General features: G+C 40.2%; 1 protein-coding gene across 4 annotated transcripts in view; it reads right to left on the bottom strand.

Annotated features, from left to right (window-relative positions):
- HOMER1 (homer scaffolding protein 1) overlaps nucleotides 7,135-25,846 on the bottom strand; it is an 82,142-nt gene continuing 63,430 nt past the window's right edge. For 2 of the 4 annotated variants that reach the window (XM_021379782.1, XM_021379781.1), the window contains 3 exons: nucleotides 15,953-16,063; nucleotides 14,425-14,505; nucleotides 7,135-10,277 (listed from right to left, as the gene is read on the bottom strand). In XM_021379782.1, the coding sequence (XP_021235457.1) occupies nucleotides 10,089-10,277; nucleotides 14,425-14,505; nucleotides 15,953-16,063 (381 nt within the window). In that variant the 3' untranslated portion in view covers nucleotides 7,135-10,088. The other 2 variants (XM_021379784.1, XM_021379785.1) reach the window with 2 other exon arrangements.

The following is a 25,846-nucleotide window of genomic DNA, read 5'->3' as shown; positions in this document are numbered from 1 at the left end:
TAATGGCAGACAGCGGTGCCTGAGCTGTACTGCTGAAGGGATTAATTGTACCTATGTGATGTCTTTGTACACTGCTGCATAAATAAATCAGATGTTGTAGGAGAACTTTGCTCTTCAGTAAGTGCAGGGTAATTGAGCTTAAGTGCAAGCAGAAAACTAGTTACTGTTGCTTAATGAAAAGACAAAAAATGGTTATGAAACGAGCAGATGTTTAAACTCGGAAACGCAGAGAGCTCAGATCCCTTGTTAGGCTCCCGCACCTCAGAGCTCGCTGGTGGCGATGCCATCGTGTGGGGCAGAGCAGCCTCCAGCTGCATGGCGCTTAAAAATGCCACAGTGGTGCTGGTGGTGAGAGACAGTGGGGCTGGACACATCTGGCTTCACTTCTTGATTTTTTGATAAAGGTAAGATGTATTATGAATGGCCCCACACTGCAGCAGGGGAGGTTCGGGTCGGATATTAGGAAGCATTTCTCAGAAAGAGTGGTGGTGCACTGGTGCAGGCTGCCCGGGGAGGTGGTGGAGTCACTGTCCCTGGAGGTGTTTCAGGACAGGGTAGAAGCAGTATGTAGGGACATGGATTAGGGATCAATGTGTGTGGTAGTTGCATGGTTGGACTAGATGATGGTAGAGGTCTGTTCCTACCTGCATCCTGCTCTGTACTTAGTGCTGTACTTAGGAGTGTTTGTTGCCATCAGCGGTGTCTGCTTTGCTATCAGAGGGAGCAGATAAGAGGCTGCTTTTCTGTCACTTGTAAGGGTATTCCTGAGGGCTGGAAGTAGGTTTACTGCATGCATCCGATCCTACAAATCAGTGAATGGATCTGGGTGCACCTCTACAGCAGTGGCACTCAAAGTAAGGCCCAAATGTCTGCACAACACGCTGAGGAGATGGGAGCTGGGCAGAACTGTCTGTTTTTTTTCATGTTGCATGTCAGACGGAAAGGTACATTGTACATAAATACCACAGGGCCACAGTCCACCTCACACTTAACAAACAACACCTGTCTCACAGAGGTCATTATGCCTGGGGGTTTACTCCTGTTCCAGCAGTCAGCACGCAGCAGAGGGGGTGTGGGGAGGGAGAGACTTAAAAACGCGGAACAAGTTTGCCAGAGCTCTTTTTCTGAAATTTTTTTGAGATGCTTCGTTTCTCAGCAGTGCTCACTGCTGCCTCCCATCTTGCAGGTTTTCCCTTCCTGTTGCAAGAGGGAGGTGGCAGCGAGCGGGCCCGGTACAGCACAGGGAGCCCATCTGGGCCTAATGCTGTAATGTGCTGTGCTGCGTTTTTATCTGTCAGGACAGAGCAGCGTAATTAACCGAACTATAAAGTCTTCTGTGTAAAACTCAGATGGATCCCACAGGCCACGCAACTTAGAAGCTTCACTCTGCCGGTGCTGCACGCTAGCAGGTGATACTCCAGAGGTGGTACCCAGAATGGTACCAGCACAGCCGCATTCAGCTATGGCTGCAGGCACCAACTTTTCCATGGGCAGAATTGTGGACCCACCACCTCTTTGCTGCTGTGCAGTCCCCCTTGCCCCCCTGCTCTGAGACTCAGGTCTGTCTCTTCAGTATTCACAAGCCTTCATCCCTGCCTTGGCTTTCACTAGCTCAATACAAGGCAGCACACCTCCCTCAGCACTGCGCCTTGGCGGCAGGGTGGCTGGACAAAGGCAGGGAGAGTCGTTGCCTGTATTCATTACAGGTGTACTCCCCCTTTATCAGCCAAAACTCTGGCAGAAACAAAAATAATTACATTCCAGATCAGCCCCTGTATCCACCACCACCTCCCTTCCTCCCCTCAGACACCGTGTGCGGTCTGTGATGTGTGCTGGGGATGCGCGCCAGAGATAGCCGCCTGCGCTTGCTTCTTGCTCTTCTCACCATCTGGACTTGATTTCTCCGGAACATCTCACCGTGTGTGTCCTACGTTGCTTGTGTGAGGCCAAGAACATCCATGGTCTTTCAAACATCATTTATTCTTTAGTTCATTTTTTAATCTTTCTTTCTAGCTTGCAACACAATCCCTCTCCATATTGCTGTTTGAAATTCACAGGAATAAGAAACTTGAAGAATCATGCAATTCATACAAAACATTTATAGTGGCTACACGTTTTCTTCATATTTTATTTCAATCCCCATTAAATTCCAGCAGGAATGTATCTGAGCTCTGAGTGTACAAAGTCATCAGCGCATGCTCGAGCTGCCATGCATGTTACCCGCACAGTGTAGACGCAACGGATGCTCTATGAACTGACTGAATGTGAAGCACCATGAGGCAATGGCCATTCTGTTCCCACCCCCTTGCACCGCTGTGAGTAAACTTACATCTGGAGCAGACGGAGACCCACAAAAAACAATTTGACAAGCCCCTCCACGCTGCACGGGGCTTTTAAAGGCATGTTGGAAAAAAAAATGGCCTTGAATAGACATTCGTAAGTTAACTGCACAGCCTACTCCCTTGTCGCAGGAGCACATACACTTGTGTTTGCCTGAGGGCTTCTACTGGTGGAAGGTCACAGCCTCCCAACAACCCGCACAGTGCCGAGGGGCGAGGGCTAGCAGTGTCCAAGCAGAAGGGCCAGCCAGCCGCCCCTCGTCCCGCCTGCCATCTCCGCACCAACAAGCCTTTCTCACCCGCCTGCAGCAGCCCGCTCACGTGCCCGCCACCCCCGCCCCTGGGCTGAGCTGTTGGCCACTTCCCGCAGGGCGCATGGCAGGGCTGAGAGAAGCAATGTGTACGTTGCTGGTGGAGTCAGTCAGCATGTGCATGTCGTGAGCGATGCCAAAGGGAAAACTAGTTATGCTTGACATTTCTGTTCAGGATATGAAACTTTGTCACTTTAAAAAGACTGGTGTGTCTGCTCATGCTATGGGGGAAAGCAGCTGGAGGTAGCCTGCCAGGACATGCTTTGCTCGGATTTGTAAACAACCCTATCTTATATCTAGAACACAAAAACCAGTTGTGGTTCCAAGTCAGTACTTGGTCACATTTCACAGACAAACAAACCTTCAAGTCTTCAGCACTTGGTCTCAATTTACAGTAAGAAATGTCGCACAGATATCCAACCAGCATTTGTCAAGACTGCACCGTCAGCAGTTTGGGGTGAACCTGTGTGAGGCTCCAGTCACCATGAGATCTTCCCCTCACCGGATACACCGACTGCCTTCAGAAAGTCCTCAGAGGCTGCCAAGACTCAGGGATGCTCCTGAATAAGTGGCCATGGGCACTGTCCGTACCAGCTCGTTTAATCTGAATCCAGAACTTCGATCCTGTGCCCTTTGGAATTTGGCCTGTGGAAGGGACCTACCTGTTCCCCAGGAGTTCTTTTTTTTTCCACTATCCCCTCAATGTGTCATTGGCATAGCAAATCATGGGTTGCCTTAAAAAAAATCCTGTAAATACACTGAAATATTCTTAAGTTGCAATTTCTTGTATCTGCCAAGTCATTCAGTGTAATGAGGGCCTGATCCTTGGAACGCCGTCACCATGGCTGCCAGCTTGGCAAGCAGCAGCAGCATTTCCCAGCTGTTCCTACCAGGGCGGTTCCTCAAACACTGCCTCCTTCTCCTGGTGCAGCAGATCAGAAGAGGGACTGACAAATCCCACGGCCACCCCACGGCTTTTCAGTGGCAGATGTACCTGCTGCCATTTCATCCCATACGCAGGGATGGCATGGATGTACCAAGCTCTGTGTGCAGAGCACTCATTAATGGACTGATGGTGCACCCCGTGGTGCCCTGGCTCCCTTCTGGATTTTGTTTATGTTATGGGTACACAGCCCCTTGTTACAGCTCCATTGCTACAATTTGGCCAAACTATGCTAATTTCCCTAACAACCTCTGATTCACAGTGGAGATCACTGCCTGTCCACCATGCCAGTGTGGATCCAACCTGACGTGTATCCCTGTACAGGTGCTCCCTGTGAGGTCTCCATGCTCTCGCAGCACCGATTACAGCATGCCTGGTGTTTTGTTCTTGCCACGTCTCCCCACTTCCATGACTTTCCAGCTCCTCAGGACTCAGCAATGTCCAGGGACAACCAGCACTGCCTCAAACACACACCTATCTGCATTCTGTGCGATTCTAAGTTTGCATTTGTGGAAATAACATCAATGCAAAAAATGTAAAATATAAGAAAAATGGGATTAAAAGAAATATAGGACACGTAGGTTCCAATGATAACAGAAACCATCACAACAACAACAAAAAAATGCCGTCATAATCTCTTTTTCTTTCAAAGAGGTGGGGAGGAAATGCTTGTCTCAAAGCAGCATGTAGCTCTGCTGCTCTCAGAGCTGCAGACCAAAACTTCCCCTCCATTTCTCCCCCTGCATGCCAACAGTGTGGAGCCAAAGGGCTCCAGGAGTAACAAGGTGCTATAGCTTGAACCACCACCTTCCGAAAAAAGCCCCAGCCCCTGGGGCCCCTCCGGCAGACAGCATGCACCCAGGGGACCCAGCTAGGGCTGCATAGGGATGCTCATGCCTGCGGGACACCCGTGCTGCTCAGCTGCACGCTGCTGCCCGGCCGCTCGCACCAAGCGCAAGGCAGAGCGCTGTGCCTCTCACTGCATCCACACCGTGTTCCTGGTTCCCATCACTGTGGGCTCCTGAGAAACAACGCTGCTGGATTTATAGAAGAACAGTATTCATTCAGATAGAGAGAAAATTCGTCTTTGATATTTCCACCTACCAATTAGAGACTGTGATGTCTCTGTTGCAAAGTTTTGCTTCTCATTTCCTTTATTTTTGTTTAAAGAAAATTCCCATCATCATCACCATCATTTAACAAAACACAATCCAAAGCTGGAGAACTTCAAGGGTTCTTTTCCCTCCCTGAAAAACTTTGCTTGCGAATTCTATACTCTCACACTTAACTCAAAAGGGGGAATCCATACAGGCAGATTGTACTTAAATGTACTTTGTCATTGTGGGTCTTCTCTCCCCGTAGCACTGGGGTGGGTGCATGCACTGTTTGTGACAGTCCTGGTGATCTGCTGGGAAATAACTCCCCGTCTTCTGAGTTACCACTCATAGAAACACAAGCTTTCTCCAAGAACACCCCTGGGTGGCTGTTCTCAGCCCAAGGGAACCGTGAGCACCTGGCATAGCTGGAGCCCACAGTGCAATGAGATGCGGCTGGGAGCAGGGGGAATCCCCCAGAGCAGGGATGCATGGGGGCCAAAACTACTCACAGCTACAGAAAGAGAACCCCTGCACACCAGGATGGATGGAGCTGGTGGCAGGAATGCAGGAAGTGCCTTCAGCCACTGCCATGACTAACACTGACACTGAACCTCGGGGCTAGTGGAGGTAAAAGAATGGTAGGAAAGGGGTTTGCAGACTGCCAGGATTTTGGCTCTGGTTACAAAGCACAACTCCATTGCTGACTTTGAGGAGCCTGCAGCAGTTTTGAGGCAAGCCAGATGTGCTCAGCATCGCTCAGGTACTCTGTTCTCCGCTGTGCAAGATGTTATACCTATCTCACAGCTGGTGGTGCCACGTAAAGGAATCCTTTTGACAACTCTCCATATTTTCCCCCCAAAACCTCTAACATCTTTGACGGCCCCTCCCCCTTCCCATGCCTGTCAGCGTAACAGCCAGCATTTGAAAATGCCACGGGCTACTCGATGTAATGCTCCAGCTGATCTGAGCGTGTGCAAGAGCAGGCAGGGGGAGAAAGTGGGAACAAACTGCGCTGGTGTCTTTGGTCCTAGGATGAGCTGCAGAGGCAGCACCAACAGCTGCAAGTCCCTGAGAGGCTGTGAGACCCAGGAGGTGTGGCAGGAGCTGCGGCACTGCACCGCCAGGGGCTAGCCAGCGCTGCTTCTTGCTCTCAAACGCTTAACAGAATGGGTGAAATCCGTCATACTTGTCAGGAGCAACTGGAGTAAGCCAAGGAACTAATTGTGTAAAGAAGAACACAGGTTTTAGGAAATACCTGTTATTCTGTGGTATGTTCTCTGCTTAGCACCATTCAGAGGTAGTGCACATATGCAGCATTGTTAAGAAAATGTAAACGACAATCTGAGCATTGTTTTGCACAGCCAGCTCCATTTCCTGAAAAACAATCGGTGTAAAACCGTGCACTTCAGTGGGCACGTTCAGCTACTGAGACTGCACACGTTTGGCTGGAGTTTCTTAATGGTTTTTTTTCAATTGTCTTTCAACACCCAGGCCTAATCTCTACTAATATTTGGCCTCAAGATCCAAGATCTTCTCATCAATCACGCGCCTTTATCGACACCCAGAGTTCTGCAGAGAATTAAGGTCTGCGACATTTTTCCATTTCCCTTCCCATGCTGTATTTCTGACAAAGATGTTCATCTTTTGCCTTTGAAATTAACCTCCTAATGAACAAGGTGCTCATGGGGCGCTGCTCAGAGCCACTTCGGTACAGAACATGAACGGCAATAGAACAAAGTAAGGTTCAGCCCCTCATTGCAGGTAAACCTGGAGTTAGTCACTAAAGGGTAGAAAACAGAGCGGAAAACAGAAACCTTCCACAACTGGCAAGACGCATCCCAAAATATTCATTTTAATTGACGCATTGCTCATTCCTGCAGGGTTTTTGTTGAAGGAATTACCCTCAGGATGCCACCAATAGCATTAAATGATACTTATTTGTGTTACATCTGTTTTAGCCCTTTATTATATTTTACCTGAAAATGTATTTTTGTAGAGACTTTATAACAATATTTCTGCATTATCAGTTCATTTTGTTTGCCTCTTTCCTGGTATATTAGCCAGGAAAAGGAATCCCCAGTCTGTAACAGACATTAATTCACACATTTTACTTTGTGCACATAGAAAAATGCAATTTCTGGATCATTGAGGCATATGGATTATGAACAAGACACTCCAAAAACCAACTATCTGGACGGGAATATACTTACAAAAATCTTTTATGTCAGAGTCAGGATTTCACAACATAACACGCTAATGCAAAATCCAGTAGCACCTGAAAGATTAAGGTAGCTGCTGCTATCACTTGCACATACTTGAAAAGATATAAGGAAAAAAATAAAGAGTAAAAGTACATTCTCCAGAGAACAGCAAGTGTATTTCAAAATAAAAACCGTATTTTTGACTTTTCTTCAGTTTTTGTTTGTTAGATGTTTGTCAGTTGCTTTTTTTTTCACTGTAATTCTTGTTGCTCTTTTTTTTTTTTTTTTTTTTTTTTTAACAAGGCTATAGTTGCCATTTAACAAAGTTTATGCAATGTGGCTGCTCGCCTCTCCTGTACAAGTTCATGTTCGTGTTTTCAAGCTGTAGTACTCAACACTGTTTTCAGGTACACAGATTCCCATAGTTTCAACAAAGATAGATACAATTCGTAATACCTATCTCTGGGAAAAGTCATGTTTCAATAGGCAAACTATTATCTTGAAACAGAATTGGAGAGGCTACAGTAGGCATAACCACCTAAGAACGAACTTTAGGTTTCAAATTCTAAACACCCACCTATTGTAAATAAACATTAAAAATACTCATAGCATTCAGATTTTATTTATATGTGCACGTAAGTCCACCTTATCCCATATTTATGTTTGACAACTGTTTGGGAATTCAAAGGTGCAGCCCTCAGTAATTGTAAAAAATGAAATGAAGCATATCTACTGAATGAGAAAAGAAATTATCAAATATCAATTTCCAATTTAAAATTTAATTTCAATAGGAAAATATTAAAAATGTGCACATCTAAATTTTTTCATGTTCTTTATATACATATGTGTGTGTACGTATACATAGAAATACTCATGTACCACACATATTCACAAAATTTAAGTGGAAGTATTTCTGTCCACTATTTTCCCACATGTAAATGACATCATATCTTTAAAAATGTCAATAATAATATCATTAAAAATAATATTACATTTATTCCATCATCAAGTTTCTAATGTTTTTATTCTTTCTTCATCCTTATTATGTCCACTGAGCAATAATTAACGGGCCAGATTCTCCTTGCATTTCCTCCAATGCTATGCCAGCTAAGCATTGCTGACACCACATCAGGGATGCGTCTGGTTTACAGCAGCACAAGTGACAGGAAAATCAGGCCCAAACATCCCCAGTTAAATTGAAATCTTGTGATATTTGCTCATGTGGACCTGATGAAGATGTACACGTCACTGCCTAAAATCACTGAAAGAAAAACATGTAGCTCATCACAAAGTTTTCAACCAGTAGCACACTGAATCAAGCTCCTCCACCCCATCAATAAATAAAATAGGTGAGAAAATACCCTAAAAATATGGATAAAACTTAAACATTGTGTACATTACATACAGTATAATACATGATGGTTTAGCATTTGACCTAAACCATTTTCCTGACTGGTCAGGGGACACCTGATAAATCACTGGTAAGGAGAAAAAAAAACAGTATTTTAGAAATAAAACATGTATTTCTAATATAAATGAGAACCTGTGTGTATTATATGGTATATACATACAGTACACACAAAGACAAACTTATCTTTTCTAGTTTTCAGTAGCAGTCTCTAAGTGGAGAAAATTATGTGGTACAAATTTATAAGCAGCTAGATTTCATGTTCAACATTCAAATAAATTTGGGGAGCAAACAGTGCATCTTTCAACTCTGAATCTGACACTCATTCATACATTTTAAAAAAGCCCTCTTCAAAATTACAATCAATTAATTTATGGCAAGAATGTACTTCAATGCAAGACACATGACACTTGGCTAACCTTTCAGAGTTGGTTTTGTTTTTTTTTTAAGTAAATCTATTGTATAAAGAAATATGTGCCAAAAGTCTGTTAAAATTACCTCAAAACAACTTTAAAACCTGCCCATTGAGGATAACTAGATTCAATTATCTCCTATTTTTAGGCCTTTAGTTAACAGTTGTGAATATTGCCTGGTGTCGTTTCAGTAAAGATGTGATATGAAGACCCATGAAAGAGTAAACATGTCTCCACTTTGATTTGTTATGACAGCAAGACTTCTAGAAACAGCTTTCTTGGCTGGATGAATTCAGCATCCAAGTAGTCCCTTGCAACAGCTCTTGCCCTTAATGCAGTCTATAATAAATATTGCTCCCCATAAGCCATTATTCACAAAATCTGAAATTCATGTGACATTCTGAAAAAGTCTCCTGCAGAACAAGCTAACAGTTAATTTGACATAGATATTTGATATATGTAGCAAGGCCAGACAACAAATGACTAGCTATTTCTTGTTATCTGTGAATATCAAATCTTACATTTAAAATTCTCGTTTTCTTTTTTTTTCTTTTTTTCTTTTTTTCTTTTTCTCCTGGGGGGACTCACCTGCCGTCATTGGTTGGCTTCAACATACAGGTTAGTGGAAGATAGTATCTCGCTGTAATTACATGGAATTCATATGATAATGTAAACCTTACAGTGGACAATAGTGTAGAACACCAGAGTAAGCTCCATAAAGAAATACGGTATATCCCAGTATATATAGAGATTAAAAAAACAAACGAACAAACAAAAACCAGCTGACCAACCAACTGAAATACCCAAAAGGAAGAACTTTACACAAGCAGTTAGGAACTTCATTTAAATTAAAGATGCAAATCTCTCTCACTCCTGGCAAGAATAAATTGGTAACGGCACTGTTTCTCCACAGTGCAAAGAATCCTGAGAAATTATTAAGAATAACAAAATACAGGGCTGTCATCACTAGGTTCTTGCACAAAACACAGCAATTAAATATCTTAAATAAATAAAACAGAAGAAAACCTATACTGTGTCTTTCACAAAAAAGGAATGTGATCTGGGACACTGGTAATTCTTCCATTACTGATAATTAGAAAAGGATTGCATTCAATACTGTTAATATCTTTCAAGTTTTCTATGGCCAATAATGTACAAGGAGGTAATTTGTAATTCAAGTTTTTTGTTGTTTTTTTTTTCTTCAGCTATCTACAAGCTGAGTTCTGAATTTTACGTTGAAATATGACTCAAATTTAAAACAAACCCTCTCAGAGGAGCATTTCTAATTTTGTGCAACTTTGATGCAGAGCCCAACAAAGTCCTATGAAGAGAGACAGTGCATCTTTAAGCTGATTGGCACTGAAATCCCATTTTCTTTAGCTGCATTCTATTAGCTTGGCCAAGTTATCTCGTAACTCTGTTAGTTCAAATATTTTTCCGTCAAGAATTTCTAAAAGTGTCTTCAAGTTATTGCGAAAAGCTTCTTGCTCATTCTGACTTTTCTCCAGACGTTGCTCTAGATCAGACAGCTGGCCTTCCAGGTCTTTGTTTCGAATTTCTACTTCCTTCAGAGAAAATACATAACATGTTAATGCGTTGTCTACAGACAGAAAGCAGTCAAACCTCCTCCTGGTATTCATGAGCTACTTTTGTGTTCAGAACAATTTGCAATCCTCTAAAGTTTCCGTAGTAACAAAACCAGAACTCACATTTTTATTAGGATTGAATATCTACCCTTTTCCATTTTTTTAGATGGACGCTTCTGGAGAGGGATAGAATTTTCTCAGCGTACAATGTGTTATCACTTCATAATTCAGAAATGTGGCACTTCATGAAAATGACTTCTCAAGTCCCCTGATTTGGACTGGATGAATTGCTCCAGGGCAGAGTCCCCACGAGCTGGCCTTGCACAGAAGCTTACCCTGACCACTGCTTTATGTAGCGAGGAGTACCACCTAACTTCTGTCTCACGTTATATGCCTTTGCACACTAAAAATTAAGACTGGAATAAAAACTAGCACGACTGATCAAGGTGAAATCACTTGTGGCATATTTAAAAAGACAAGCGCAAGCTGTGCCCTGGAGCAGCCTCCCCCAAGGCCTGCAGCACAGCACGGTGCCGTGCGGACGAGCTCCACACCCAGCACATGCTGGGGCCCTCTCGTATCTCATTGCTAGAGTACAGCCACATCCCTCTGCAGCAGCATGCTGCTCTGTCTCATTTATTGCACGTCTCATACATTCCTGATGAATTTCTTAATTTTAGCTATGGAAACCACTTCTGCAGGCAGCACAGGAACGGTGTGCTTCATGACCCTTGAGCAGCCATTTCTGGAGAAGTGCATTCTGAATTAGTATTTATGTGCACCAACATTTTTAAAACACCTCCTTCCTTTACAGCACCTTTGCATCACAAAGCTTTAACAGAGCTGCTCTGTTAAAGACCATCCCATTTCACCCAGCCTTAGGGAGGGAGGCCTGGCACCCTGCAGCAGCCCCTGACAGCACCAAAATTCTCTTCCTGCCCTCCTCACCTCCCACTGCTTCCATTACCATTCCTCTGTCACCCTCAAAGCTCTTCAAGTGCCAGTACCAGTGGAAGGCAGAGCTCAGGACCCCTAGGCCTCATCTTGTAACTGGAATACCTCACTTGCTGCTCCTCTGTAAAGTGGCAAGTTAAAAATATTTTAAAACTCTCTGAAGATACTCCGGACCCTCCTGGACACCTACATGCACAACGTGCTGTAGGAAACCTGCCTTAGCAGGGTGTTGGACTAGGTGATCTCCAGAGGTCCCATCCACTTCCTACAAGTATGTGGTTTTGCAACAGAATTTTATCCACTCATCTTGAACAGCACAACTGAGAGGGATTACCCCTTGCTGCCAGCATCGAAATTATTTTAATCCATTTGACACAGATCAATATAGTTGCCAAAGGATTAAAGGAAACTAACTGAAAAAGACTGTTTGTAGGCACAACATAAACTAAAACAGATGCATGCTTATGTAACGATTAGCTGCCTGACAAATGTAAGAAACAAAGGAGCTGACTGTCACCCAGCCAGCACCAACACCCACCGTGGGTTCTCCTGCACCTGCCCTGCAGACCAAGCGCTGGCAAGGACCATGCCATGCAGTGCTGTGGGGGCTCTGCACCCCGAGGCCAAGCGGCCACGTCCAGGACGAGCCAAGGAACTCAGCATCCTCTCGGCCCTGCTGGGATGACACAGTCCTTCCCATAGCTCACGCAGAACTGACTGAGCAGGCCTTTTGCTATTAATTTCTGGAAAACACTGCTTCCCAACTGTTAGATTTGATCTCCACACATCTTTAGCCTGGATTAGTATTAGTGATTTTTATAACAACACTGAATTGAAAATTCACATCCTGCTAATCTGCAGCTTCCTATTGCAAATCAGTCTACCTCAGAACTGTTCCTTATTAATGGAAGAAGTGGAGAGGTATCCGTGTAATACAATCTATTCCCTTAGTTGCATCATTTCCCTTTATATACAGTTAATCTCACCTGACAATAAACTGACTCTGATGATCCATTCAGGTCCTGGACATTGTTTTTAGATGCTCTTACAGAAGACATAATAACTCTTCATATATTATTTTCTTTTAGAAAATAAATAAATTATTAAGAAGTCATGTTTGTTATTTGCACCATGTGGATCTCTTGGAGACAGTCAGAGAAAGGATCAGAATAAAATATTCAAACCACATACAACAGCTGTACTTAGGGATCAGGCACAGTAATAAAAATATCCTCACTTACCAAGAGAGTCACACTCATCATGACTCATTCATATGTCTTAACTAATGAAATTATTACGTAGCAAGGGCCCCAATACTTACCCTTCACAGTGATAGCATACTGCTATTTACTGAAATTTGCCTATGATTGGTTTCAAATTAATTCCCTCATACATGTGTGTCAGAAATGCAAAATATCTTGAAATAACATTTTTTTTTGTACAGTGCTTTTTGTACAGGCTGCATTCCAATTAGTTAGGTAATCCATTTGTGAACACAAGAGGGGGAAAAATAAATCAGAGGTGAAAAGAGTGTGATGAACAGATACAGACCCTCGAGACAGTCACCCTGAAAACAGGCAACAGGTCTACCATATCAATACATAGTCTGGGGCTATGGAAGAAAACACCAGTTCTCTGACATCACAGACATAGGATGAAGGATTCAGAGAAGGCTGTTACTATCAAAGCAGAGGGAGTGCTGCAGTAAGCAAAGATCCAAGATCTTTTAGAAGAGCTGCATCAGGTCAGCAACAAACTTGAACCTGAGGAACAGCAACTTTTATCTCAGATCTTAAGACAGCTTTAAACTTATTTCAGTAGAACCACATATAACCATTTTAAGAAACCGATCACCTACAAAATGACATATGGACATAGATACACAACGTATCTATTTGTTTACTGAAGATATAAATATACCAAAAAGAAGCTGCAGACTTTATCATTTTTAATAAAAACTTAGCATTTTTGAATTCTAAGACATCTTTAATCTTTTATTAGTCTCTCATAATTCCGCTTACTACGGATAGCGGCTTCTCAACTCATTATTACTTTTCTAGAGATCTCATGCTGATATTACTACATATACTACTGCACGAACAATTTCTAACTTTTATTACTATCTCTTTTTTAAGTCTCTCAGATAAGTTCCTTTTCAGCTGAAAATTCCCATGCTTAGTCTAAACTCAGCAACAATTTTTGGAATAGTGGAACAGATGTACTGAAAACAATCTTCAAAGAAACATCATAATAGTATACTTTTTTAAAAAAGAAAGGATGGAGGAAAGCAAATAAAGTACTTTTGTTCTCAAGTGGTTCATTTTGTAGGTTAAAATGAGATTCAGGAAAGTTCCAATGTATATAATGTATTTCAAAGAATACTTGTTTAATGAGCATTTAACTGTGTACCGTTTGATGGAGCTTGCGTTTAGTGTAATTTAGGTCAAGGTGTGGAACAGTGACGGTCAAATTCAGCACTTTGGATTTGGAACTATTTAATGCCTGAGTTTCCAGTTGTATCAAAATTCTGAAGTATGAATTCAAATTAATTTCAGCTTCAGGACTCCTTTAATCTGGAGGCCTCCCAAGAGGAGCACGTCTGGGCTGGCTGGTCAGCCCAGCAACAGAAAGGCACAAGTTCAGATGTAACAAGAGAGTGCATACTGCTCCCAACTGCTGAGGTATCTGGCTTTGCACATAGTAAAGAAACAACCAAGAAAAAAACCAAACAGTAAAAACACAATATTTCTAAGTAATTCCAAGAAAACGTCCAATTCTGTTTTTAAAGTCTGTAATTCACAAGAAAATTTTAACCTTTATCAGAGAATGTTTAGAAGCTGATTACAAACTCATCCCAATGTGATGATACACAGTCTGACAATTCAGTGTCACACCAGACTACAAGATAATGCTGTGAAAATGGGACCAGCTCCAGAGTTGGGTAGAGATCTGTGGTGTTCTAAACGGAATTTGGGTCAGTTCCTTCAGGAAAAAAGTAATATTTTATTGCAGGTGGAAATTGTGGAAAATATTCCAAAGGAGCACCCTGACCCACCACTTACAGACTTATCTGGCACCTTCAACCAATACAGCATAAATTGCTGATGTAAACTGCTCACTTGAAGATCATTTTGCCCTTCTGTCTAAATGAAGATGATGTACTATAGCTCACCTGTAACTTCTGGGTCAAAGAATCCCTCTGTGCCTGGAGCTCTCTGGCATTGTCAATTTCTTGTTTCAATCTTTCAATTTCCTAAAGGAGAACAAACAATCCCTTTAACAAGACAGTATGTGGTTTGGCTTCAGTGCAGGTAAGCTGGCTTCTTCTTCTTCTTACTCTTGAATAAGCCATAGCAAAAAATACCAAAACTGCCATCTTAAGCCATGCTCCCAATATTCCTGAATCATAATCTCAAGAAGGCAGATGTGAATAAACAACAGTAATGGTAAGTATTTTCTTTGTTACAAAAGTCCAAGCCTCTTCTGCTTCAAAAGACATGAAACATATTTTTTCTAGAATATTAATGGTTCTTGCAGTTGAAAATTGTATACTTTATGCTCTATTATAATTCAACCTTCCAATTTTTTCATGAGAAAAATCCATTTTTCCTCTGTATTCGATTATGTTTAAAAAATTGCCTGCTTTGGCCATTGATTTCTAACTTGAAGCTAATGAATACTTTTTTCCAGAGGGCTGTTCTTGCCTTTCTTTAGGAAAGAGGTCTTTGCATTCAGCATCTCAGCATAATTTGAAAGAGCATGGGCAGGCACCAAAATGGGAAACATTACCAACATAAGATTAATGTCAAATATGAGGGACCCTGAAAATGGTTTTCTTCCATTTTGGGAGGATATTCAGTTTACTCCAGGGAGCCTCTCTCCTGCATCCTCCTCCGAAGCAGCAAACAACAACCCCAAACTCTGCTGGAGGAAGGACCCTGCAGGTCACACTGGGTCTCCAAAATCACGTATCAGTATATGCTTTGTCTCTGAGGAGGGCTCAGAGAATCTGGTCTTGAACAGGGCAAACAAGCATCATATGTGGCTCCTTCCACCTTTTTTCTATCCTAAAAGGGTTGATTCTCAATCATTCTGTAGCACAAATCTGCTTTCCTCTAGGACCCATGTCAGTATATCTCCTCCATTTTCCAGGTGATGGTCTAGCACAAAGGCAGATGGCACAAGAACTACAATTCCTGTTACAGGCTGCAGGTTTGGCTTGCTTAGAAGGAAAGGGCTGATCTTAGGGATCATAAAAGTCAGCTATATTAACACAGCTTGAAAAACAGATTGGCCTGAAAAGAGTGTTGATCTGTTTCTTGCTCCAAACCCCTCTCTCTAGAAAAAGAAAGCATGCTTATGAATGTCTTCCTTCTTATTGAGTGTTCATAGCATCATTGTGATGAGTGCTCTAAAGAAATCACTGGTGCCACAATGTAGATTTATTTTTGCAAAGAAAGATCTCAGAAAAACCACACAGGAAAAAATGATACTTTTTTTGTTCTCCAGATACCCAGCTCTATACTGAACTGCAATTATATAGAATAAAAAATATTAATCTTTTCAAATCAGCTAACCAATTATTTTAACTTTTTAACATCTATAGGAAATAACAGTGTTTACCAGTGACTGCAAGATTAATATCCCAATATTTTAGAAATGATGTAACCATGAATAAATAAATAAACATTAGCAAATACCTCTTCTTTCTTCTTCAGTGTAGATTCTAATTCCTGTATTGTCTGGTTTAATTCTGTTTTATGTGTGTGGACTGCATTGGCTTGACTGCTCACACACTCTAGCTCAGTCACCTGTTGAAATAATTAGTAGCAACATATACAAAATTAATTGCAACAATTTCAAGGTACCATCACTTCTTTGCATAAGTAGCTGCATTTGAAATACTATTGCTCTTAGTTCTGGGTGACTTATGTTGATGAAAATGGTGCAGACGTTCTTATGAAGCCCGCATAAAATTCCTCAAAAAATGTTTTTGCAGAAAATGGCTACCATGTTTACTACAATAACTTGGAAGCAATAAATTTAAGATGTTGCCAGCTGAAAATAACATTAATTAAAAGTAATACTTACTAATTATAGAAGAAGCTTTATTACCATTTCAGAAACAGTAATGTCTAGATGATTAAACACAGATCTGTCCATCTAACTTACCTCTCCATCTGACAGTGTTTAACGTTGCATCATCTTAATCAACTAAGCCACTATGTTCCCTCCCTTCCTAGCAAGCCAATTAACATTTAACAACCTCATTTTCTGACACTGCTTTGAGTGTAATAGCAGACACTCAGCTACCAATGCACAGCTGCCAACTTCTTATGTCCTCTTGATTCAGATCTCATCTTGCAGTCACAAAGCCAACAGCTAATGGCACAATTTGGATTGGTACAGTTCCTCTTTATTAGCAGGCAGCATTCTCCATCTGCCCTTGGATAAGATACCTGGCAATGGTATGCCTTTTTCATTTAACTTCTTTAATTGAAGAGATGTCAATATCCTGCCATTCATAGATAAACTGACATCAAAAAATGCACCAAAGAAATAAAACAGTCTACACAGAACGTCTTCATTCACATACCTCTCAAATTACAGATTAGAGAACTCTCACACCACATGTGTGGGTATCTGCACTAAAACCCTATTGTTAAATAACAAACTGTCAAAAATATATGTAATTTTCAAACCAATTGCTCATTTTTTTTCAGAATATATACACCTGTCAATCTTAGTACATAGTTTTTAACAGGGCAGCGTCATCTACCTACGGAACAAATCTGCCGCAAAAACTTCTTAGAAGAAAGTATGTTTCCATGCTACCCAATTTGGCAAGGAAAACTTTTAGTCTCCGTTTAACTTCCTTGGAAAAGTAGACCCTAGACATTGGGCAGGTATTCTTCAAGACAATTTTCTTGCTTTGATTTTTGAGGAATCGAGATTAATGCCCTCAATCACCAATGCAGTCTCGCTAGTGAAGCCACAATGATGCCAGTAATTTCAGTCTCTGAACTATTTGTAGGCTTAAAACGGAGATTACAGAGTGCAGGGAGAAGTTGAAAGAAAGCTAAGATTGAAATAGAAGAAAATTAAAACAAAATCCCTCTCAAGTTTTCCCTTCTGAGTCACAGGGCATGAACCTTCCCTGTTTAACAGTCATGGCTAGTCTAGGTTCTCCTCCTGGAAAGCTGTCATTTGGCATTTTTGCACATCAGGTTTATAGATGTTGAGACACTAAGATTACAGCAATTCTCAGGAGGGATAAGGGAAATTAGGGGAAGAGAAGATAGCTTGACAATACCCCCGACCCCCAACACAAATACACTAAGAATTATATCATTTACTGGAATTGTCCCAAAAGAAATATCTGTGCTCATAACAAAACAGTAACAACAGTTTATTCAGTTTTATATGCTACTGAGCATTATGACTGCAGTCTTAGATCATTTTCCCAATTTGCTAAAATTACACACAAATATATATATATTTAGATTTTTTCTTACTACTCATTGCAATTGCTACAGGGCTTGCTACAATAATTACAGAACCAAATGACCAGAATGCAGTACACTGACTGGGATAAACTTTTATCTAAACAGTGTCTGAACTAACATGCTGTTTTACACTACACTGTGTAAATACACCAAGAATGACCAAGTCACAGAACAATTTAGTCTGGAAGGAGTGGGCATTTGGTTCAGGCCCTCATTCAAAATTGGACACATTCTGAAGTCATATTTGGTTGCTAAGGGTCTTGCCCAGTCAAGAACCTTCCACCACTGAGTAGAGCTGCCACACTTCTACACGTTCCTGCACTTGGCCCTAGGCTCAGCAAAAATCCTGCCATTAGTACTTTATGTTGACCTCTAGTTCATTCCAAACTTTTGCTACAACTGCCAAACTCAACCACATGAACCACCTTCTCCCCTTCTAAAGTTTAACCTGTTGAACATTTCCAAGCTTTTCTGCTGAACCAAGTCTTGAGCCAGAGGTGGAAGCCTCTGTGAACCCAGGGTTACTGCTGACCTAGGAACCCAGGTCCAGACCCTCTCCCATCTGTTGTAAATGTCTGGAACAACATATGGTAATCTTAAGGAAGGTCAATCTCTCTTATAAAGCACTTGTACCCCTGGCTCTTACTGAGGAGTAGTAATAGGGAGTCTGGGGAAATTAAGACTACCCTTGATCAATGAGGATTTAGTCAGAGACAAACTCAATGCAGGTAAGTCTGACGGGATGTAGTCACAAGTGCTGAGGGACATGGCAGAAGTTACTGCCATGCTGCTCTCTATCATCTTTGAAAGGTCATGGAGAACAGGAGTGGTGCTTGAAGTCTGGAGGAAAGCCTTGGGAGGAATAACCACATACATCAGTACAGGTCAGGGACTGATCTGTTGGAAAGGAGCTCTGCAGAGAAGGACCTGTGTGACCTGGTGGACAATAGGTTCGCCAGGAATAGGGCTTTGTGGACAAGAAGGCCAGTGGTTTCCTGGGATGCATTAAAAAGAATGTGGCCAGCAGGTCAATGGAGGTGGTCTTTCCCCCTTACTTTGCCCTCGTGAGGCCGTATGTGGAGTACTCTGTCTAGTTCTGGGGTCCTCGGTTCAAGAAAGATAGGGAGCTTCTAGAAAGAGTCCAGAAGAGGTCTACAAATATGATGAGGGGCCTAGAGCATCTCCCTTATGAGGAAAGGCTGAGAGACCTGGGTCTGTTCAGTTTGGAGAAGACTGAGGGGAGACATTATAAATACCTGAAGAAGTGTGGGAGACAAGTGAATGGGGCCAGGCTTTTTTTGGTGATGCTCAGTGAAAGAACGAGGGGCAATGAGCACAAACTGGAACACGGGAAGTTCTAACTGAACATGAGGAAAAAAATTGTTTTTTTTTGAAGATTGCAGAACACTGGAACAACTGCCCAGAGAGGTTGTGGAGTCTTCTTATCTGGAGATACTAAAACCTGTCTGGATGTTTTCCAATCTGCTTCCAATCTGTACACAATCTGTTTCAGCAGGGGGGTTGGACTAGGTGACCTTCAGGGGTCGTTTCCAAATGGTACGATTCTGTGATTCTGCAAATACTCATTTACACACTCAACAGGAGAGATAGGAGAAAACTCTGTCCCCAAACCACCTCCCTAGTGCACCAGAAGCAAGGGTGCATAGATGTCTCCTGTGAGCTGGCGTGAGTGAAATGTTATTGCTCTTGGCTGCCTATATTGCTGCTAGCTGGAAACACGGCCTGGAAGAGACCATTTATGGCTGCTTGTCTCACATGAACACTCCTCAGTGTGCTCTGGGCAATACTCAAGACACGTTCCGAAATTTCTTCAGCAAACACAGCTGATTTTGCTTAAGCGAGTACAGTTTGCTATACAGATCTTCTTGCCAACAGTCAAGCACTCTCAGAAGGGCAATTAATTACCCATACTAAAGGGGCTGTGATGTGAACTCTAGTCCAGCTTTTCCCTGGGCAAACATGCATTTCTTACTGCTTATGCAAGAAAATAATGCATTGTTCAACTGTTTTGTTTAATGTTTTTTGAAAGGCATGTAACAACAACAAAAAGGACAATTACAAGGACATGGTTACTTTAATCAGGCTTATTTAAATGCCTACTCCTATACAGTCTGAAAAGATGTCAAATATTTTCATGATGCTCTCTTCCTGAATGTGCCTTTACATAAGAAAATCATTTTATGATGCTTTAAAAAATTTGTAGAGTAAGATGGGTTGGAAAACTACGCAATATAAAGCATATGTAATTGAAAACATAAGTAATAAAAGATTAAGCTCTAGGCAAAAATCTGGATAGCATTTACTTGCTCAGTTCCCTTGTTTCAAATTGGATTTTTTTACTTGTGATCATTTGTCCAAAAAACATTAAGAATAACTATTTAAGCATTATGCGCAGAGGGAGGCAAAGACGAATGGTAAAACATTACCCTCTCAATTGCTATTTTCAGGGACATCTCCTTATACATTTTTTTTCATATTTAAGAGCAAGGTACAATCAATCATTCAAACTTTTGCACAGTAACATTGAGCAACATTAACCATCTTATTAAACCTTGTTTATGATGCAGAATCCTGTGTTCTGAATTCTGACAAAGACTGAAAAAACAGACCTTGAAAAATAACAGATTAAACAAAATTCTTTTTGCCACCAGAAGACTGCACTTACTTGCATATCTGGAAAAAGTCAAAACTGTGACTTCCTAATTGAGACTTTAAAAAAAAAAAAAAGGAACATTGTTCTTAGCCCCTGTCTTCTGTATTTTACATTTGTCACCCAGGTAATGATTGCTCATAAAGAAAGAAGATCTGACAGGGATTTTTGGTGACCATTTAATAGGATAATTTTTCTAGTATATGGACATTATTATACCTAAATACATAGTTTAGTGAGAAATACATCTGCTCAAATAAGACAGAAAGAGAACTTTTTCTGATAGAGCCTTTTCTGCAGAGACCATTCAAGACTTTTCTAGGGATTTTGATCTAGGGTCAACAGCCTATAAATAGAAGAGAAAGCCAGGCAGAAGTTTTCATCGTAGTGTTCAGCTGCTGGCAAGACAGGAGTGAGGCCATGTAACAGAAGGGATAACAGATTCTATATGAGCTTAAGACAGTGACTGCACTAAGCTACTCCAAGGAAGCAAACCAAATCAAGGCTCTAAGAAACCAAGTGAAGAGACTGTATCAAATCTCAAAACAGACAACTGCTTAACAAGTGATGGTTTGGGTCAGAAAGAGGCAAAGAAGTGGGAATTACAGAAATATTTCAGGTGGCCACCCTCCCAGAGCAATTACTGACTGAATGAATCTGGACTATATTTGCTCCACGTTGATTCATTTTCTTCAAACCACTTTCTTGAGATAGCCATGTACTCTTCTGATCTCAGTCAACAGAAGTTTTTATTCAGGAACTTAAAGTTAGAAGCAATAGGTCATGAATTTCTTCATAAACTTCATACAGAAATTATTTCAACTATTACAGAAATGCAGAGAAAGACAAGACAAATTTTCAGTGTTGCTTCAGTTTGTTTTATAGATATATCTGATACTCTTTAACTTGCTTTCTGAAGATGTTTTTGTCATTTATATTTATTGTAGAACAAAATATGCAAGGTCTACTAACCCAGGCTACAGTGCAGTGCAGTTTAAGTATTCCTTATGTATTTTTAGCCAGTTAAGTTACATCCCTTAATGGATCATAACTGCAACTGTGATAATATTATTCCATCAATACTTGAAGATGAGCCTCCTACAAAGAAAAAAGAGCCCTTCGCTTTCCACAGTAAGAAGAAAAATGATATTGTGTGTCTCAGCAATACTATGAATACCTGTTTCACATAATTTTTGTACAAGAAGTTTCTCAGTTCTTCATGGTGGACAGTAAGATGGAGAACAACATGCAAACAAGACAATCATAAAGAACAACCTAGTATAGCTTTCAAGATAAAAAACTCTGGGAAGATTTTTGGATCTAAGAAATGTGAAAATGCAGAAAACAAGGAAAACTGCATTTCAAGGTAGCTGCTGAAAGAAAAAAAAAGGGAAGTATTATTCAGATGGATCATTTCTGACAGCAAATTTACTATTGTCATTTTCCAAGATTTACCCATAGATAAAATGAGAACCTGGGGGAAGAAGGAATCTTTGTGAATTACCAACAATATATTATTTTTTTTCAACTGAGAAATCAATTAAAGATTTGGCTGAAAAGGACACATTTTTCTCTTTGGGCACTGAAGCCTCAAGCCACGGAAATATCAAAATGTTTTCCACAGTTCTTCATTTCTGGAGAGATGAAAGAAGAATAATCCGTCATTTGCTTGATTTTTGTGAAGAAAGTAATGAAACCACAGTAAGAATATCTGAAAATATAGGAAGTGTACTCAACTTGACACTCTGAGCATCAGCTATGAATTGTTTTTTGCAACTGATAATTCTAATACTAACTTCAGGGGACACCTCTTAGTCTGCAATCCAATTAGCAAGTATTTTTTCCAGCTATCTGACCACTTCATTAAACACGTGCAATAGCAAACATGGTACAGATAGGTCATCCTTTAATCCTGAGGACTTTAAGTGCAGTAATTTCCTTATTCTGCAGTGGAATTTTGGAATTATAGGTTAGATTTTATTTTACAAAGATTTGACTATGTAAAAAGTACGTGGTATGCCTCCGCAAAGTATGTTTTCTATAGCATGCAGATCTTACAACATTTCTTGAGTTTTTTTTTAGAAAGACGATGAAGAAGTAGATGATGGGCCTTTAAGTGGAAACATTTTTTTAAACTTTCCCAGACTGACAGCAGTTACTTTTCTAGCACCTCACATTAAGTGTAAGTGAATTCCCTCACAAAAAAATAAAGAAATAGTCTTGGGTCATAAATGAAAATCTTCTCTAGAAGTAAACAAGGCAAACAAAAAAAGACAGAAAGGGCTTGCTTATGTTCACTGACTTTCTGTAAAAAAAGTGGGCTTCACGTTCTGATTTCAGGAAACAAAACAACCATTACCTGATTCACCTGCTCAGTGTGAAAAAGGACAATCCTTTTAAGAAATTGTAAATATTAAACAAGGATTGAATCTTTGATAAAGACTATTCGTGGACTATTAGTATTAGGAATTACACAGAGAGGGACCTGAGAGTATGTGCTAGCCAACAAAAGCCAATAACAAAAGCAATATGAAATTTATGATAGTTGAAATGGATTTGGGGGAACCAAAATGTATATCTGACAAGAAAATACACACTCCTTGAAACAAAATATTTGGATTTTCTCCTTTGGTTATCCCCTAATATCACACAAAGAAGATGGCCACCCTTCACAAGGCTCTTCTCAAGCACTTTTAAAATACCACTCTGGATTACTTTTTTTTAGAAACTAGTTCCATGATGAGGAATTATCCTTAAGCAGATAATTACTGCCTCCTCTAAAACAGAAACTCTTCTTTTAGGAACATACTGTAATTTCAAAAATTAAAAGTAAAGTTACTGTTTTCCCACATACCTTCTAGAGACTTGAGTATAACAGTTATAAAAATTAGCTTTTCCAAATCTTACTATGTTGTTTCTAACCTCAATACTCCTCAGAACATCCCTCTTGAACATTTAGTCAATATTTAACATCACTTAACATCACTTGGGCAAGAGCTACCTTACTAATTTTTTTCTTTTTCAAGACTTTTAAGCACAACAAGAATTTGACTGCAATTCCAGATTAATAGACTGTATATGTAAAGTATTGATTTGTCTATTTTCTGTGCACTCAGGACTCATTAATCTGTATACTCATTTGTTTCAATCAAATGCATTAAAAAATGTTAGCAAAATCCCTCTGTAATCCCTCTGTTTCAATTATATTGCCAAGCTAACCATACTTACCCTGCATAATGCTTATCTATTTACTTTATAAACAAATGGCACAACATGACTCATATGCTACTTAAAATAATTTAAGAAGGAAGTTAAACTTGGACATGTTTTTTCTTTAATCAACTAATCTAAATTTCAATATAAGGTAAGTTCAGATTGTTCAGTAGGAAGAGGAGGGACACATTCTTGAAGGGAGAATGACAAGAGAGAGGCATCTCACAAAAAAAGGCTATACTGCCAGAATTATTATTTTTTTAATTAAAACTCCATTCATCACTTTCTTGTTAACAAACTTTCTGTCACCTTATTTCATATTTCCAATTTTAGGAAATTTCCTTCCTCACTCACATAAGACCAGTTATTCACAGAAACCTCACACTGGTGCTAACAAATGAACACTGACTTCTCAGCAAGTAAGAAGTCCACAATATTGGCTATGAACCAGCAAGCAATCACATATCTGCATGTTTGAAATTGAATCTTGGCTATTATTAATGCAGGTAGAGAAAATGAATAGGTTACTGATAAGGCTCTGTAAAGATTTTCTTGAGAAATTTTTAAGACAATCTGAGCGGATGGCTTGTATGGTGCCCCATATTTAAAATGATTTAAAAATATCTAAAGAATAATTAAAATAAACTTGTTTTCTTTAGGTAGTGTAGAAATGGCTCAGTAAAATGGTCGTTCTCTTGTGTGCTCATGCATTTTTTTAATGTCCAATTTTAAATTTCCTTTAATAATAGTGAAATCAAGGTCCATTATTTGTCAGGTGTTCTTGATGATTGACATAAGATATAGATTGATAAAAGACATCTTTGTACTCATTTCATTCACTGGATGAGAGAACCAGAATGTAATAAGATAACTGTATCTTATTTCATAGGAAATCTTGGTAAAATGACAACCTAGGATTCAGGTGTTTACTTCTCTGTTCTTTTACAAATACCCAAGAACTCCATCACTTGCCTTCACAATGGTATTACAGGTTTCTTTTCCTACAGATGAATGATCTTCAAGGACTGTAGCATTCTTAGTATGCAGTGGTGTTATTACACTGTGCCATTGCCCAGTGTCACAGGATGATTTACTTTAGCCGCTAGCACGCAAGAAATGCACAGTTTTCATTTTTTACGTGACAAAGGTGAAACTTTGGGTTACTTTCCATAATTCATATCATCATTCAATCCTTTCCTTTCTATGATACCAAGATTAATGCTGGTATCAATGCTATTTTATTTGTCTGAAGTAGCTACTTCAGATTTTTTTTTCTTTTACCAAGCTGTTCTAAGCTCATGAGTCCCTTTTTGACTTCAAAAAGCTACACAGGACATGTGGAATGCTCCCCAACCCTGTTTAAGGGAAATCTCTGTTGTTAAGCTGCTTCTGAGCAGATTAGAGGACAGGAGGTTTAGAACTCTCAGTTAAGCTCCTGACTGGGCTTCATATCTTCTCAAAATGATTATCTATTTATTAGAAGGAAAAATCCATACAAGAATTTAGTGAACTTTTGAAAAATATGTCTGACAAAATACCAATATACAATATTTCTGACTTAAGCTCATAATATATCAGAAGAGAACACAAAACTTTAATTTATGGAGAACTTTACACTCAGTCACAGTGAATCTGTATTCTATTTTTTCTCAACTCCAGGCATTACTAATGCAGAAAATAAACAGGAGAAAGAAGATAAAAGCCTCAGAGAAAGCAAATAAATGTGGTTTAATGTGAGAAACAGAACTGATAGATGAGAAAATCTTAATTAGAAAAAAAACTAAATGAAATTTTTATATGCAAACAAAAATCAAATACAGGGATATTATAAATTGTCTCTACATTTCAAAAAGCATGAACTGTGATACAAACTATTTCAGACAAATTTGAAAGCAGTTACAGAGTAAAAAATGTTGGGTTTAAAATAATTTAAAACATCTCAAAAAGCAAAGCTTACAATGAGTACTGCATGAGAGCGGGAAGCTCTGCAGAGGGATCTGGATAGGATGAATTGATGGGCCACATCCAATTGTATGGCATTCATCAAGGCTAACTGCCAGGTCACAGCATCCTCATGCAGCAGGGTGGGCTTGGGGAAAAGCAGCTATAAAGCTGCCCAGCAAGCACCTAGGGGTGCTGGTCAACTGCCAGCTGAAGATGAGCTGGCAGTGTGCCCAGGTGGCCAAGAAGGCCAGTGGCATCCT

Source organism: Numida meleagris, chromosome Z (genome assembly GCF_002078875.1).
Source record: "Numida meleagris isolate 19003 breed g44 Domestic line chromosome Z, NumMel1.0, whole genome shotgun sequence".
Taxonomy (NCBI): Eukaryota; Metazoa; Chordata; class Aves; order Galliformes; family Numididae; genus Numida; species Numida meleagris.
This window is presented reverse-complemented; position numbering and strand designations above follow the sequence as displayed.